Genomic DNA, 19002 nt, shown 5'->3' with positions numbered 1-19002 from the left:
TATTATCTTTATCATTGTTGAAAGACAGTTGGTGGCACACAGGTCTTTCACATTCCACAAGGAAAGGAAAGAGGATGGGAATGGAGGAGGGTGTTATTGAGGCCATTGTCATCCAAAGTATTTATTCAGCTGCCGGGTCCTTTGCAGGGACAGATGTTCCTCAGTGTTCCCTTCAACTCCTCACTCATCAAAATCATCATCTGTGTTTATGAATAGATGGATATTGTTCTTCGTGATTCACTATTGCAATTTCAGGAGCTTTAGGAAGGAGGGACACTGGTTACTCCCCACTCCAGCTTAGTGACACACTTGGTAAATAACCCTCACATGGTCTCTACATATGAGATTTTTAAAATAATACCAAGGTTCCCGTCAGCATTATCACTAACACAGCGTTGACTAAGTGAAAAGTAACCTTGCAGAAACACAGAGAGGGGAGCTCTGATCTTTGTACTTGGACACCTGAGGGAGCCCCGTATCTCGTGTCATACACACTGAAAGAACACAGTTCCAGACTGTTGTCACTTCTTGTGAAATCACATGAGGATAGACAAGACATACACATATCAGACTGCATTATGAGATAAGTCATTGGACAAGACATACACATATCAGACTGCATTATGAGATAAGTCATTGGACAAGACATACACATATCAGACTGCATTATGAGATAAGTCATTGGACAAGAAATACACATATCAGACTGCATTATGAGATAAGTCATTGGACAAGTAATACACATATCAGACTGCATTATGAGATAAGTCATTGGACAAGAAATACACATATCAGACTGCATTATGAGATAAGTCATTGGACAAGACATACACATATCAGACTGCATTATGAGATAAGTCATTGGACAAGACATACACATATCAGACTGCATTATGAGATAAGTCATTGGACAAGAAATACACATATCAGACTGCATTATGAGATAAGTCATTGGACAAGTAATACACATATCAGACTGCATTATGAGATAAGTCATTGGACAAGAAATACACATATCAGACTGCATTATGAGATAAGTCATTGGACAAGACATACACATATCAGACTGCATTATGAGATAAGTCATTGGACAAGACATACACATATCAGACTGCATTATGAGATAAGTCATTGGACAAGACATACACATATCAGACTGCATTATGAGATAAGTCATTGGACAAGACATACACATATCAGACTGCATTATGAGATAAGTCATTGGACAAGACATACACATATCAGACTGCATTATGAGATAAGTCATTGGACAAGACATACACATATCAGACTGCATTATGAGATAAGTCATTGGACAAGACATATACATATCAGACTGCATTATGAGATAAGTCATTTTACAAGACATACACATATCAGACTGCATTATGAGATAAGTCATTGGACAAGACATACACATATCAGACTGCATTATGAGATAAGTCATTGGACAAGACATACACATATCAGACTGCATTATGAGATAAGTCATTGGACAAGACATACACATATCAGACTGCATTATGAGATAAGTCATTGGACAAGACATACACATATCAGACTGCATTATGAGATAAGTCATTGGACAAGACATACACATATCAGACTGCATTATGAGATAAGTCATTGGACAAGACATACACATATCAGACTGCATTATGAGATAAGTCATTGGACAAGACATACACATATCAGACTGCATTATGAGATAAGTCATTGGACAAGACATACACATATCAGACTGCATTATGAGATAAGTCATTGGACAAGACATACACATATCAGACTGCATTATGAGATAAGTCATTGGACAAGACATACACATATCAGACTGCATTATGAGATAAGTCATTGGACAAGACATACACATATCAGACTGCATTATGAGATAAGTCATTGGACAAGACATACACATATCAGACTGCATTATGGGATAAGTCATTGGACAAGACATACACATATCAGACTGCATTATGAGATAAGTCATTGGACAAGACATACACATATCAGACTGCATTATGAGATAAGTCATTGGACAAGACATACACATATCAGACTGCATTATGAGATAAGTCATTGGACAAGACATACACATATCAGACTGCATTATGAGATAAGTCATTGGACAAGACATACACATATCAGACTGGATTATGAGATAAGTCATTGGACAAGACATACACATATCAGACTGCATTATGAGATAAGTCATTGGACAAGACATACACATATCAGACTGCATTATGAGATAAGTCATTGGACAAGACATACACATATCAGACTGCATTATGAGATAAGTCATAGGACAAGACATACACATATCAGACTGCATTATGAGATAAGTCATAGGACAAGACATACACATATCAGACTGCATTATGAGATAAGTCATTGGACAAGACATATACATATCAGACTGCATTATGAGATAAGTCATAGGACAAGACATACACATATCAGACTGCATGATGAGATAAGTCATAGGACAAGACATATACATATCAGACTGCATTATGAGATAAGTCATAGGACAAGACATACACATATCAGACTGCATGATGAGATAAGTCATAGGACAAGACATATACATATCAGACTGCATTATGAGATAAGTCATAGGACAAGACATACACATATCAGACTGCATTATGAGATAAGTCATTGGACAAGACATACACATATCAGACTGCATTATGAGATAAGTCATTGGACAAGACATACACATATCAGACTGCATTATGAGATAAGTCATTGGACAAGACATACACATATCAGACTGCATTATGAGATAAGTCATTGGACAAGACATACACATATCAGACTGCATTATGAGATAAGTCATTGGACAAGACATACACATATCAGACTGCATTATGAGATAAGTCATTGGACAAGACATACACATATCAGACTGCATTATGAGATAAGTCATTGGACAAGACATACACATATCAGACTGCATTATGAGATAAGTCATTGGACAAGACATACACATATCAGACTGCATTATGAGATAAGTCATTGGACAAGACATACACATATCAGACTGCATTATGAGATAAGTCATTGGACAAGACATACACATATCAGACTGCATTATGAGATAAGTCATTGGACAAGACATACACATATCAGACTGCATTATGAGATAAGTCATTGGACAAGACATACACATATCAGACTGCATTATGGGATAAGTCATTGGACAAGACATACACATATCAGACTGCATTATGAGATAAGTCATTGGACAAGACATACACATATCAGACTGCATTATGAGATAAGTCATTGGACAAGACATACACATATCAGACTGCATTATGAGATAAGTCATTGGACAAGACATACACATATCAGACTGCATTATGAGATAAGTCATTGGACAAGACATACACATATCAGACTGGATTATGAGATAAGTCATTGGACAAGACATACACATATCAGACTGCATTATGAGATAAGTCATTGGACAAGACATACACATATCAGACTGCATTATGAGATAAGTCATTGGACAAGACATACACATATCAGACTGCATTATGAGATAAGTCATAGGACAAGACATACACATATCAGACTGCATTATGAGATAAGTCATAGGACAAGACATACACATATCAGACTGCATTATGAGATAAGTCATTGGACAAGACATATACATATCAGACTGCATTATGAGATAAGTCATAGGACAAGACATACACATATCAGACTGCATGATGAGATAAGTCATAGGACAAGACATATACATATCAGACTGCATTATGAGATAAGTCATAGGACAAGACATACACATATCAGACTGCATGATGAGATAAGTCATAGGACAAGACATATACATATCAGACTGCATTATGAGATAAGTCATAGGACAAGACATACACATATCAGACTGCATGATGAGATAAGTCATTGATAAATCATTGATAAGTCATTGATAAGTCATTGTTCGTCACAAAGCCGCCGTATGATACGTATGATACGTATGATAGCAGAATTATCCAAATATTGGAAAAATATAAACAAAGGTTGTTTTGTTTTGTCATTTATCAGACGCTCTTATCCAGAGCGACTTACAGTAGTGAGGGCATACGTTTTCTTAAACTTTTTTGTACTGCGTTCACTGAAGAACACAGATTGTTTGAACTTCACTCTTTGTACAGTGGCAAAAACAAAACCATTTGAAGAGGCAGAGATGTAAGAGGGAACAGAAAAAGCTTGGGGAACCCCAAACCAGACCACCTATCAGGCTAACACTGTCCGATCAAAGCCAGATACAATGAGCTGAGCTCTGTATTCTAAACTGGAGTGTTGAGCTAACTTATGTGAATTCTTGAGTGGTGTCATACTGAAAATAATATTTCAAAATGTCTGGAGACCAAGAATGAAAATAGCTGCACACTGTCTTTATAAGCAATTGATAAGAATTTCAACCCATATTTTTTTTAATAACTATCGTCAGCATTGATGAAAGCAGACTGTCTGTTTGAAAAGGACTAACGACTCAAAGTGTCTCCCGCGAGGCTAATAAAGCCAGACATATCTCTGACGTTGCTCAACAAATAAAAAGGAGCACAACTTTGAATAAGTGGTCATGCATTTTTCATGCTTTTCTGCATATCTAAGTGTTTGAGTCTGGCTTGAGTGAGTTAAAAGCAAATAACAAAAGGAGCAGAAAAGTCCAAAATTGCATCAAATCCTCTAGTAGAGAGACAAGCAGTAGGGTAGTGTCAAAGGCGTCTGGTTTTATCCACGGGCCGCTTCTACGGAGTCGTCGACAGCAGCATCCTTCTCTCATTAATAATTGATTCTTTGGAGGTTTGGGCGACTCTCGCTATGAGCCTCCTGTACCCTATCTTGTCTGACAAGCATGGTTCTCATAGTCATAATGTGGAAAAACAAACTCCAAAAACATCCATGGAGAGAGGACAGAAACAACTGGGAGGATGAAATAGAGCCCGGGGCTAGAAAATAATGAGTCCATTTCAGTGGAGGAGCTTTAACCTGCCACCGCCCCAAAAAACATTGCTTGTCTTGACTAATCAACAGGAAAGTTTAATATTATTGCGAAAGACTCGTAATCACGTCCGAGAAGTATGAAGCATCCTTCTGAGTGTCGAAGGTGAATCATACTGTGAGGAAGAGGGTGGGTGACTGCGTTGAGGTTAGCACAATTTATGATCTTCGGTTTTCTGAATGAGCCTCAACCTTTCTAGAGTTCAGTCAGACTGACAACTGTCTTGACTCTTGTTACACCAACACAGAAAGACCAAACAACCCTGAGGTGAAGGAGATGTATGTGGAGTAGATAAGAATAGCTGGATTGATTACACAGATCAATGAATATATTCACTACTTTAAAAAAGTGAAAGATCAGCGCAGTAGATGTTTAGTTTGTAGTATTTTTAGTAGTCGTAGTCCGGTGTCTACTGGTCCGCTGATCCTGGGATGTAATCGTACAAATCTGCTGACCTGACTAGTTTAATACCCTTCTGTCTTAAGCTCACAGTGCCTGATTGCTTCCAGATGACCAGCCTCGATTTCCTCGGTTGTGAATAGGAGTGGTTCACTCCCAAAATGGACATCGCATCACACACAGATAGAGAGATCCTCTCAGACACAGACTGTGCTTCTACTAGCCAACACTACTTTAGTGAGGTCTAGGACCTATGACCTGTGGTTAAACCCAATAGGAAGCTCCTACCTTCCATAGTGTTGATGATAGTGGGCATCAGCCAACAACTAGTCATTTATTTAAAAAAATACAGCCTATACTAGAATGTTAATGGGAAAGTTAGTCGGGGGAAAATAGCAATATCCAGACCATTTCATTCACCTCTCATATTCCTTCATCCACCCCCCTCTTGTTCTCTTGTGCTTCCGGCTGGAGGGCAGAGACATTCACCATATTGTAGCGATGCAGGTCTCCGCGGTGTCAGAGCTGTGGGAGTCTGGAGCTGTTGAACAGTGTTATCATACAGTAAGCAGCGTTTCACACACTGCACAGGGGTTGATATGCTTGGGAGTGACTTTGTGATTAGTGTTATGGTTAATGGTCTCGGAGGATGGCTAACTCTTTAAGGCTTTAAGTAGGGAAGTGGTATTATTGTACATCAATCTATTCAAATAATACATAATAATAATGCTCTGAAGTGAAGTGGTACTGCGATCTGTATATCTAGTCTCTTGATTTTTATTCATCCCTGAAAAATTTTACCCACAAACCATGTAAATTAAATAAATAAAAATGATGACTGCCTTATAATTTTTTTCCATGTAACCCTTAAACACAAATACTTTATGACAACAGAATCACAACAGTCCCAGATTAACATTGAAACACTAGCTGTCATCTGAGTCTTGACCGCTACAAGACATGGTCAGGTTCACCATGTCAGTCCATCATCTGGTCGTCGCCCCCCCCCCCCCCCCCCCCCCCCCCAAATAAGAATGTGTTCCTAACTGACATACCTAGTTAAATAAATGAAATAAAAGTATTGCATCAGCATTGCTTTTAGGTGACTGTGCTGTTGTTACCTTCGTAATGTTCCTTTTGAAGTGAGTCTCTGGGGACTTAATCTGTTGAAATGACAGTTTCTCTCTGGGAGTTCTCTTGTGGTGTGGCCCTTCATCCTCAAAGCTGCTTACATTGAAGTGGGCATTAATTTGTTTTTTCAGAGAAACAGTGAAAGTATAGTGTGTGTTAAGCGCCAGAACGGTGGAAGGATTTAAACCTCCAACAGCAGATTGCCTTGGAGATTCAATTTAGAAATAAACGTCAGTTCAGTTAAACCATAGGACTTAATTCTAGCCAGACATACATCACACAATGTTATACCTTTCCTTTGTGGAGAGATGAAGCATCGCAATAAGTTCAGGTCATGGAGCAAAGAGAAGTGAACAGAGCCATTTGTGGGTGATGAATTGTGGGGATTAATTACAATTTCTAGCAAATGATGGAACATCCTCATCACAACTGTCACCTTGGCCTTCAATAACTCAGCAGTACATTACGGCATTAACATTCTGCTCAGGTCAGCCCTGAAGAAGAAGTAGCAACACAGAGATTATTTTATTTCACACCATTTCCTCTGTTATTGTAAGAACTTATCTTTCTGTGAACTATATCGTTGCAGTTTTGACACATCTACAAATATTTTGTTGCAAATTGGAAATAATTAACTTGGCAAAATAGAATGCTTCAAAGTTGCATTGTTCCTTTATGAGGGGCCATAATTAATGTTTAATTTAAGAGCCACATGCAAATGTAAAGGCACAAATGGCAGTCTCCTCTCTCCTCCGCTGTACATATTTAAATATTAATGGCTCCAGTCGAAAGAAAGCCCAGACATTCAACACCCTCTTTATTAAGAAATGTGATCAAAAATAAACATGTATTTCCTATTCTTTTTCATTTCTAAAAGTAAAACATTACATTGCACTACATTTCACTTAGTCAAAATACACAGGAAAGCTTTGACTTGTTTTGTATAGTTACAAGGAGCTGAATATATTCTATATATAATATATTCTCTGAATAGAAGTCATACTCTTTATATGCAGTTATTGTACTGTGATATGAACATCATTGGCTCAGTTTTCCATTGCATTGTCAAAACTGATTATCTACTATAATACCTCACATTTTAATAACAGTTATGCAGTCAAATGAAACTATTGGTCTGTTTGTTATGAAGATCATTGTTATTTGGCGGGCATAAACTATACAATTAATCTTTTATTTGCCGTAGTCTGTTATTTACCAATGAATATGTTTGCCAATGGTTTTGTTTGACTGTGGATACCTAAATGTTTCATTAGCTGCCACCTCCAACACTGTCTGTAGTGTTCTCTAGCAGGCACCTCCAACACTGTCTGTAGTGCTCTCTAGCAGGCACCTCCAACACTGTCTGTAGTGTTCTCTAGCAGGCACCTCCAACACTGTCTGTAGTGTTCTCTAGCCTACACCTCCAACACTGTCTGTAGTGTTCTCTAGCAGGCACCTCCAACACAGTCTGTAGTGTTCTCTAGCCTGCACCTCCAACACAGTCTGTAGTGTTCTCTAGCCTGCACCTCCAACACAGTCTGTAGTGTTCTCTAGCCTGCACCTCCAACACAGTCTGTAGTGTTCTCTAGCCTGCACCTCCAACACAGTCTGTAGTGTTCTCTAGCCTGCACCTCCAACACAGTCTGTAGTGTTCTCTAGCCTGCACCTCCAACACAGTCTGTAGTGTTCTCTAGCCTGCACCTCCAACACAGTCTGTAGTGTTCTCTAGCAGGCACCTCCAACACAGTCTGTAGTGTTCTCTAGCCTGCACCTCCAACACAGTCTGTAGTGTTCTCTAGCTGGCACATTGATATAAGGAGCTGTTGGGGGATCTGCTTTCATGTAGATTAGCATCTCCTGTAAAACATTTGCTTGACAATAAAAAGACCATGATAATTAAAATCTCCAAACCCTTAGTTCAGGAGCCCTGGCGCACGCCAGGATTAAAATAATATCAAGGCGTATTAATGAGTTTGCGTCCCAGCGAACCTACAGCTCAATATGAGCCTGATGACAGAGAGGTGGTGCCCTACTGTACCTTTGTGTCGTCTCAGATCAGGACAGCTGACGTGTGAACATGGAGGCTGGACAGAGCCCTGTTTAGTTAAAGGAGCTTATCTCAATTTTTCATGAACAGAAGGAATAGACAGGGAGCGTCTGCCGTCATGTCTCCTCGCTGCTTCAGATAATCTTTCATGCATCTTTGACCGTGCAGCTCCTAAAAAAAAAATGTGTTTGATATATTTTTAACCAGTTTACTCTCCCTTTTTGATTAAACTTCAGAGGGAAGAGTCTGTCTTATCAGGAAGTCAGATAGACTTTGGTGTAAGCCAGACATTTCAATAGAAGGCTTCCGTTTCTAAGATGACAGAAGAAATAATAATGTTCAGGATGCTTTTCTGTATGAGGATCCCACAGACTACATGTAAAATCCTGAGTCTTAAACCCCAATACGAAGAGGATTGTAGGCTAGCGTCACCATGATATGGACTCATTGGACTTCATCAGAGATTACAAGTTGGAGGGACCAGTTAGTAAACGTTCACTAATATTGGTTTCCTCTTTCAAGGCCTAGGCTTTTAGGCCTAGGATTTTAATTTGACATCCATGCACATAATTCAAAAAATCTGTCCAAATCTCCCTACGAAATCAATGATTTATAGTGGCTTGCGAAAGTATTCACCCCCTCTTGGCATTTTTCCTATTTTGTTGCCTTACAACCTGGAATTAAAATCGATTTTTGGGGTGTTTCTATCATTTGATTTACACAACATGCCTACCACTTTGAAGATGCAATTTTTTTTGTGTGAAACAAACAAGAAATAAGACAAAAATACAGAAAACTTGAGCGTGCATAACTATTCACCTCTCCCAAAGTCAATACTTTGTATAGCCACCTTATGCAGCAATTACAGCTGCAAGACTCTTGGGGTATGTCTCTATAAGCTTGGCACATCTAGCCACTGGGATTTTTGCCCATATTTCAAGGCAAAACTGCTCCAGCTTCTTCAAGTTGGTTGGGTTCTGCTGGTGTACAGATTCTCAATTGGATTTAGGTCTGGGCTTTGACTAGGCCATTCCAAGACATTTAAATGTTTCTCCTTAAACCACTCGAGTGTTGCTTTAGCAGTATGCTTAGAATCATTGTCCTGCTGGAAGGTGAACCTCCGTCCCAGCTTAAATCTCTGCAACACAAACAGGTTTCCCTCAAGAATTTCCCTGTATTTAGCACCACCCATCATTCCTTCAATTCGGACCAGTTTCCCAGTCCCTGCAGATGAAAAACATCCCCACAGTGAAGCATGGTGGTGCCAGCATCATGCTGTGGGGATGGTGTTCTCGGGGTGATGAGAGGTGTTAAGTTTGCACCAGACATAGCTTTTTCCTTGATGGTCAAAAAGCTCAATTTTATTCTCATCTGACCAGAGTACCTTCTTACATATGTTTGGGGAGTCTCCCACATGCCCTTTGGCAAACACCAAACGTATATGCTTATTTTTTTCTTTAAGCAATGGTTTTTTCTGGCCACTCCTCCATAAAGCCCAGCTCTGTGGGGTGTACGGCTTAAAATGGTCCTATGGACAGATTCTCCAATCTCCGCTGTGGAGCTTTGCAGCTCCTTCAGGGTTATCTTTGGTTTCTTTGTTGCCTCTCTGAATAATTCCCTCCTTGCCTGGTCCATGAGTTTTGGTGGGCAGCCCTCTCTTGGCAGGTTTGTGGTGGTGCCATATTATTTCAATTTTTTTAATAATGGATTTAATGGTGCTCCGTGGGATGTTCAAAGTTTCAGATCTTTTTTTATAACCCAACCCTGATCTGTACTTCTCCACAACTTTGTCCCTGACCTGTTTGGAGTGCTCCTTGGTCTTCATGGTGTCGCTTGCTTGGTGGTGCCCCTTGCTTAGTGGTGTGGCAGACTCTGGGGCCTTTCAGAACAGGTGTATATATACTGTGATCATGTGACAGATCATGTGACACTTAGATTGCACACAGGTGGACTTTATTTAACTAATTATGTAACTTCTAAAGGTAATTGGTCGCACCAGATCTTATTTAGGGGCTTCATATCAAAGCGGGTGAATACATATACACTCACCACTTTTCAGTTTTTTTATTTTTCATTTTTTGAGACACGTTATTGTTTCATTTCACTTCACCAATTTGGACAACCTTCTGTATGTCCATTACATGAAATCCGAATAAAAATCCATTTCAATTACAGGTTGTGACATAATGCAACATAATAGGAAAAATGGCAAGGGGATGAATACTTTTGCAATGCACTGTACGTGAAAGGTGGAGAGTAGAGAACACAATAGTGTATTTTAGGGGCTCCCGAGCGGTGCAGCGGTCTAAGGCACTGCATCTCAGTGATTGAGGCGTCACTACAGACCCTGGTTCAGCGGTCTAAGGCACTGCATCTCAGTGATTGAGGCGTCACTACAGACCCTGGTTCAGCGGTCTAAGACACTGCATCTCAGTGCTAGAGGTGTCACTGCAGACCCTGGTTCAGAGGTCTAAGGCGCTGCATATCAGTGCTATAAGCGTCACTACAGACCCTGGCTCAGTGGTCTAAGGCGCTGCATCTCAGTATTAGAGGCGTCACTACAGACCCTGGTTCAGTGGTCTACGGCACTGCATCTCAGTGCTAGAGGCGTCACTGGAGACCCTGGTTCAGAGGTCTAAGGCGCTGCATCTCAGTGCTATAAGCGTCACTACAGACCCTGGTTCAGCGGTCTACGGCACTGCATCTCAGTGCTAGAGGTGTCACTACAGACCCTGGTTCGATTCGTGATTGGAAGTCCCAGAGCTTTGACATACTGATGTACATCCTTTCTACCATCATTTTACAATTATGAGGAGCTGTGAATGGCAAAATGAAACATAAATATATTAAGTCCTAGCTAGCTCTTTCCCCTGTGGGAAAAGAGAGGGAGCTCAGTGTGTTGTCCACCATATAACATTTATAAGAGGAACAGACTGTAACTAATGCAACATTCATGCAAAGACATCAAACTGAGGTTATGAAACCACCTATCCAAGTCCATTATGATCCTGTTAATCATGGGGAGAAGAGGTGATAAAACACCACAGACCAGTGCTGTTATTTCTAGGATATAAATACATGTATTGTGTATCTGATTACAAATAAGTTACGTTAGAGAACAGAAAACAATATGCTCAGAGACTTGTTGGTTTGTGTGTTTGGTTGTTTTGAAAGAACTTTCAGATTCACCAGTAAGCCTCTCCGTAACCCATTCCCCACAATGCAGCAGTGTGATTGCAGAGGCTATTACTGACACATCGTGGGGCCGCCTCCAGGAAAAACACTGTTCCAGAGCAAACATGCTTGTTCAGATGCTTGTAACCCAAGAAGAGAGGGGTGGCAAACTCACTCTGACAAGGATTGGGCCCGTAACCATTTCCCCGCTTTTATCTGGCATCCCAAAGTAATGCTGCTTAACAGTTCTTGACGCTTTGTAATGAAGTCAGAAAAGTCAGCTCCACAATAGTCCCAAACTTTGAAGGTCCATGTAGAATAACAACCTATCTGCACACACATACCACAGACATACACACACACACACACACACACACACACACATGCATTGATGTCTGTGTTATGTTTTTCACACGTGTGCCTGTGCGAGAGGGAGAGAAAGAGGGAGAATGTTGTAGCAGGCCATCTCCATTGCCTTACATTGGAGTTGCTTATTGTGTATGCTGTTTAATATACTGTAGGAGTGTGTGAGTGGATTCATTTAAATATTCTTTTTATATGTATATATTGGTCCAGACAATTATTAAGATTTGAGAAAGAGTAAAGAAGCTGAAAAAATGACTCCATTGAATTTGCTGTTCTCAGGGTGTGTATGTGTGTGTGTGTGTGTGTGTGTGTGAAGTGACAATAACAACCTTATTTGCTGTATACTATGTAAGTATTGGAACTAGGCAGTTTCTAAAGAAAATAGCAATGGGGAACTTCATCAAATGTCTTTGGAGGTGTTGGCAGAAGGTTTTCTTTTGCCGGAACATTTGCTGTTTCTGAAAGTTTCTGAAAGACAAAAACAGTGACACCTCAACAGATTGTTTGAATGCAATAATGTTTTGCATTCACTTTTTCGCGACCCTAAACCCACAAATTCTGAAACATGATCTACTCTGATGAAAACTACAGTAGCATTACTTACAGAGGTATCCTACACACTTCAATGCAAACTATGTTCTGTTCGCCTGTTCAATTCTACTGTATGGTATAAACCGCACACCCTGTCGTCTACTAGGATACTAGGATACTAGCCAGGCTTCCCCAAATATGTTTTCATAATTTTATGTAAATTTGCCAGTAGCTGAATCTCACCTGAGAAATCATCAGAGCGAGGGAAACAGCTCTCCTCTGTCTCAGTATGTGTAGCCCATGTATCTGATGCTGTCTGAAGCGAAAGAGTATAAAATGTTGATTGATTAATACCAACAGGCATTTGGCCTCCTTTCATAAAAAAATAAATAATTAGCCAATCAGTGTTGAGCTGAGCTCAACTGTGGGTTGTACTGGTGCAAAAAAAAAAGTTCCGTTTTTGGTAAAAGCCAACTGGTGCATGACAACTGGTGCATGACAACTGTGCATGACAACTGTGCATGACAACTGGTGCAGGACAACTGGTGCATGACAACTGGTGCAGGACAACTGTGCATGACAACTGGTGCATGACAACTGGTGCATAACAACTGTGCATGCCAACTGGTGCATGCCAACTGGTGCATGACAACTGTGCATGACAACTGGTGCATGACAACTGGTGCATGACAACTGGTGCATGACAACTGTGCATGACAACTGGTGCATGACAACTGGTGCATGACAACTGGTGCATGACAACTCTGCATGACAACTGGTGCATGCCAACTGGTGCATGCCAACTGGTGTATGACAACTGGTGCATGACAACTGGTGCATGACAACTGGTGCATGACAACTGTGCATGACAACTGGTGCATGACAACTGGTGCATGACAACTGGTGCATGACAACTCTGCATGACAACTGGTGCAGGACAACTGGTGCATGACAACTGTGCATGACAACTGGTGCATGACAACTGGTGCATGACAACTGGTGCATGACAACTCTGCATGACAACTGGTGCATGCCAACTGGTGCATGCCAACTGGTGTATGACAACTGGTGCATGACAACTGGTGCATGACAACTGTGCATGACAACTGGTGCATGACAACTGGTGCATGACAACTGGTGCATGACAACTCTGCATGACAACTGGTGCATGACAACTGGTGCATGACAACTGGTGTATGACAACTGGTGCATGACAACTGGTGTATGACAACTGGTGCATGACAACTGGTGCATGACAACTGGTGCATGACAACTGTGCAAGACAACTGGTGTATGACAACTGGTGCATGACAACTGGTGCACACATGCCTTGGGGCACATTGGTGCATGACAACTGGTGCATGACAACTGGTGCATGACAACTCTGCATGACAACTGGTGCATGACAACTGGTGCATGACAACTGGTGTATGACAACTGGTGCATGACAACTGGTGTATGACAACTGGTGCATGACAACTGGTGCATGACAACTGGTGCATGACAACTGTGCATGACAACTGGTGTATGACAACTGGTGCATGACAACTGGTGCACACATGCCTTGGGGCACATTTTGTGCGTACACAACGTATATAAAGAATTTGAACATGTTTTCACAGGACTTGATTTATGAAATGTGTTTAAAAACAGTAACCCCCATGTGTCTAAAGACTAAAGAATATACTGTAGTACAATATCAAAAACTCCCATTGTAGACAAACGCTTTGACCCATTTAAAACATGTTGTCAAATTTGGCCATCAACAAGCTTAGAGAACATATGCACTAAAGGATATTTCCATTGTGAACATGAATGGTTAATTTAGGAAGATAACTGCAAAGATAACAGTTTCATCATTTTGTATGGTATGAGATACCATATCTGCTCATTTGACCATGTCAGTTGCAAAAGATGAGCAAACATTTTTTTTTAAGTTCAAAACCACTTGATGTCGTCATGGTTTTTCAAATACTTTTACTAACATTACAGTTATTCAGTTTGACGGCGCCAAATACTGTTACTGCACTGTTGGAGAAATGCAGAACAGACCCGATATTAAGATGACAAGTATCACGCTAATTATGTTTTCCCCTCTGAGAAGACAGTCTGCATTTGTCTCTTCTTGTGGCACACACACACACACACACACACACACACACACACACACACACACACACACACACACACACACACACACACACACACACACCATGCACAACGTGAGCTTGTTGTCACACAGACACAGATACATTAACAGGCACGTCACTGATAAGACTCTCAGCAGACCAAAGGAATGAGTATCAAGGGCTGCTGATGCTGGAGTGAGCACATTCTTACCAAATCACGTAGATAAGTGGGTGTCATCTAAATGTAATTCAAATGTAAATACTTATTGTTAGTTTAGGGTATTACGAATTTGAACGTATGCCATTCGGTTTGCGTTATGCTCCACTTCATGGGAATACATTAGAACAAGACCTGTTATTTGTTGTACCTTTTTATTTAAGTCAATTTGAACCTTTGTTCCAGATAACAACCAGCTCCGGCAGTGAGTTCCTTCTCCAGGCTGACAATTACCACACTATTTCTAAATGGCATGACGCTATTAAAAGGACAGCTGACTATTTGGTAAGCAGTTTGCTGTTTCTTATAGACTTATAGACTGAAGTTATGACATTTCTGAAGTCTTTATGATTTCGGACATTGAAACGATGACTATAAAGCATTCAGAACGTCGTTTAGTCATACCATGCTAACCAAAATGAAAGTAAAACAATTCCCTAAATCATTGACTCCAGGTCAAACGTATGATTTTATGTTCCACATAGTGCAAATAATCACATTTGACATGCTATACTTAAGCAATAATACACGAGTGAGTGTGGTACAGGGTATGGCTAAGGGCAGTTCCTTAGGTACGACACAACGTGGAGTGCCTGGATACAGCCCTTAGTCGTGGTATATACCACAAAGATGCCATATACCACAAACCCCAGAGGTGCCTCATTGCTATTATTAAACTGGTTACCAACGTAATAGAGCTGTCAGCCAATCAACATTCAGGACTCGAACCACCCAGTTTATAATGAATAATGAGTGATAATAAAGAGATGTGAAGCCAGTGACCTTTGGACTGAAATGTTTTAACCTCCTTTCTGTTCTAGTCTAAAGGAGCTGCTGGGAAGGCCTCTGATAAGCCTGGCATACGAAGGGCAAACAGCACAGAGTACCTACCTAGACATGGGTTGCCGAGCAAGACACTGTCACTGCCAAGACCTGCACCTGAGTCCCTCTGCACAAAGGAACCCAAACCTGAACACAGACGCTCACTCAGTAAGTTGTCTCCAATGACTAGCTAGTTCTACTACAGTTGCTTATTCAAAACAGTTCTTCATGTGGGGTACAAGCTTGAACTCACAAAAGTATGCTGATTAAAAGTTGTCTCTTCTCTGTGCTACTGCAGGCATTCAATGACTCAGAATAACTTTTTCTAAGGAAGTGGTTGCTCGCACATTTGCATAATATACACTACCGTTCAAAAGTTTGGGGTCACTTAGAAATGTTCTTGTTTTTTAAAGAAAACTTTGAAAGCACATTTTTTGTCCATTAAAATAACATCAAATTAATCAGAAATACAGTGTAGACATTGTTAATGTTGTAAATGACTATGCAGATTTATTATGGAATATCCACATAGGTGTAAAGAGGCCCATTATCAGTAACCATCAAATATGAAATAATCACTTGACAACAATATATTTTGCTTTGCATCTCTGTGTACTCCAAAATGTACTATAATACATATCTCAAACGTGTTTCTTGGATGACAAACGAGTCCATAGACAAAGTTAGTCCATAGACAAAGTTAGTCCATAGACAAAGTTAGTCCATAGACAAAGTTAGTCCATAGACAAAGCTAGTCCATAGACAAAGTTAGTCCATAGACAAAGTTAGTCCATAGACAAAGTTAGTCCATAGACAAAGTTAGTCCATAGACAAAGCTAGTCCATAGACAAAGCTAGTCCATAGACAAAGTTAGTCCATAGACAAAGTTAGAAAAAATATATATACAGTGTGTGCAAATGAGGTAAGACAAGGGAGGTAAGGCAATAAATAGGCCATCGTGGTGAAATTATTACAATTTAGCAATTAAACACTGGAGTGATAGATGTGCAGAAGATGAATGTGCAAGTAGAGATACTGGGGTGCAATTTGTTTATTTTTATAAATAACAATATGGGGATGAGGTAGTTGGATGGGCTATTTACAGATGAGCTATGTACAGGTGCAGTGATCTGTGAGCTGCACTGACAGCTGGTGTTTAAAGTTAGTGAGGGAGATATGAGTCTCCTGCTTCAGTGATTTTTGCAATTCGTTCCAGTCATTGGCAACAGAGAACTGGAAGGGAAGACGACCAAAGGAGGCTTTGGGAGTGACCAGTGAAATATACCTGCTGGAGCGTGTGCAATGGGTGCTGCTATGGTGATCAGTGAAATATACCTGCTGGAGCGTGTGCAATGGGTGCTGCTATGGTGACCAGTGAGCTGAGATAAGGCAGGGCTTTACATAGCAAAGACTTATAGATGACCTGGAGCCAGTGGGTTTGGTAACAAATATGAAGCGAGGGCCAGCCAACGAGAGCATACAGGTCGCAGTGGTGGGTAGTATATGGCAAAATGGATGGCGTTGTGATAGACTGCATCCAATTTGCTGAGTAGAGTGTTGGAGGCTATTTTGTGAACGACATCGCCGAAGTCAAGGATCGGTAGGATAGTCAGTTTTACGAGGGTATGTTTGGCAGCATGAGTGAAGGATGCTTTGTTGCGAAGTAGGAAGCCGATTCTAGATGCAATTTTGTATTAGAGATGCCTAATGTGAGTCTGGAAGGAGAGTTTACAGTCCAACCAGACACCTAGGTATTTGTAGATGTCCACATATTCTAAGTCAAAACCGTCCAGAGTAGTGATGCTGCACGGGCGGGCAGTGGTCGGTTGAAGAGCATGCTTTTAGTTTTATTTGTATTTCAGAGCAGTTTGCGTCCCATGGATGGAGAGTTGTATGGCATTGAAGCTCGTCTGGGGGTTACTTAACACAGTGTCCAAAGAAGGGCCAGAAGTATACAGAATGGTGTCGTCTGTGTAGAGGTGAATCACAGAATCACCAGCAGCAAGAGCAACATCATTGATGTACACAGAGAAAAGAGTCGGCCTGAGAATTGAACCCTGTGGCATCCCCATAGAGACTGCCAGAGGTCTGGAGAACAGGCCCTCTGATTTGACACACTGAACTCTGTCTGAGAAGTAGTTGGTGAACCAGGCGAGGCAGTCATTTGAGAAACCAAGGATGTTGAGTCTGCCGATAAGAATGTGGTGTTCGACAGAGTCGAAAGCCTTGGCCAGGTCAATGAATAGAGCTACATAGTATTGTCTCTTATCGATGGCAGTTATGATATCGTTTAGGACTTTGAGCGTGGCTGAGGTGCACCCATTATCAGCTCGGAAACCAGATTGCATAGCGGAGAAGGTACGGTGAGATTCAAAATGGTCATTGATCTGTTTGTTAACTTGACTTTCAAAGACCTAAGAAAGGCAGGGTAGGATAGATATAGGTGTTTAGCAGTTTGGGTCTAGAGTGTCTCCCCCTTTGAAGAGGGGGATGACAGCGGCAGCTTTCCAATCTATGGGAATCTCAGACGATACGAAAGAGAGGTTGAACAGGCTAGTAACAGGGGTTGCAACAATTTTGTCTGATAATTTTAGAAGGAGAGGGTCCAGATTGTCTAGCCTGGCTGGTTTATAGGGGTCCAGATTTTGCATCTCTTTCAGAACTTCAGCTATCGGGATTTGGGTGACGGAGAAGTGGGGAAGGCTTGGCCATGTTGCTGTGGGGGGCGCAGGGCTGTTGACTGTGGTAGGGGTAGCCAGGTGGAAAGCATGGCCAGCCGTAGAAAAATGCTTATTGAAATTCTAAATGATTGTGGATTTATCAGTGGTGACAGTGTTTCCTAGCCTCAGTGCAGTGGGCAGCTGGAAGGAGGTGCTCTTATTCTCCATGGACTTTACAGTGTCCTAGAACGTTTTGAAGTTTGTGCTACAGGATGCAAATTTCTGCTTGAAAAAGCTAGCCTATTCTTTCCTAACTGCCTGTGAATATTGGTTCCTAACTTCCCTGAAAAGTTGCATATCGAGGGTGGCTATTTGATGCTAATGCAGTACACCACAGGATGTTTTTGTGCTGGTCAAGGGCAGTCAGGTCTGGAGTGAACCATGGGCTATATCTGTTCCTGGTTATACATTTTTTGAATGGGGCATGCTTATTTAAGATG

General features: G+C 40.9%; 1 protein-coding gene across 4 annotated transcripts in view; it reads left to right on the top strand.

Annotated features, from left to right (window-relative positions):
• Nucleotides 1-19002, top strand: part of LOC109870921 (rho GTPase-activating protein 15) — a 68442-nt gene that overhangs the window by 16142 nt on the left and 33298 nt on the right. For all 4 annotated transcript variants that reach the window (XM_020461626.2, XM_020461625.2, XM_031805604.1 and 1 more), the window contains exons 6-7: nucleotides 15207-15305; nucleotides 15842-16010. In XM_020461626.2, coding sequence (XP_020317215.1) covers nucleotides 15207-15305; nucleotides 15842-16010 — 268 coding nt within the window. The remainder of the gene's footprint in view (nucleotides 1-15206; nucleotides 15306-15841; nucleotides 16011-19002) is intronic.

Source organism: Oncorhynchus kisutch, linkage group LG26 (assembly GCF_002021735.2).
Source record: "Oncorhynchus kisutch isolate 150728-3 linkage group LG26, Okis_V2, whole genome shotgun sequence".
NCBI classification, from domain to species: domain Eukaryota; kingdom Metazoa; phylum Chordata; class Actinopteri; order Salmoniformes; family Salmonidae; genus Oncorhynchus; species Oncorhynchus kisutch.
The sequence above is the reverse complement of the archived record's forward strand: the minus strand, read 5'-3'. Positions and strand labels throughout refer to the sequence as shown.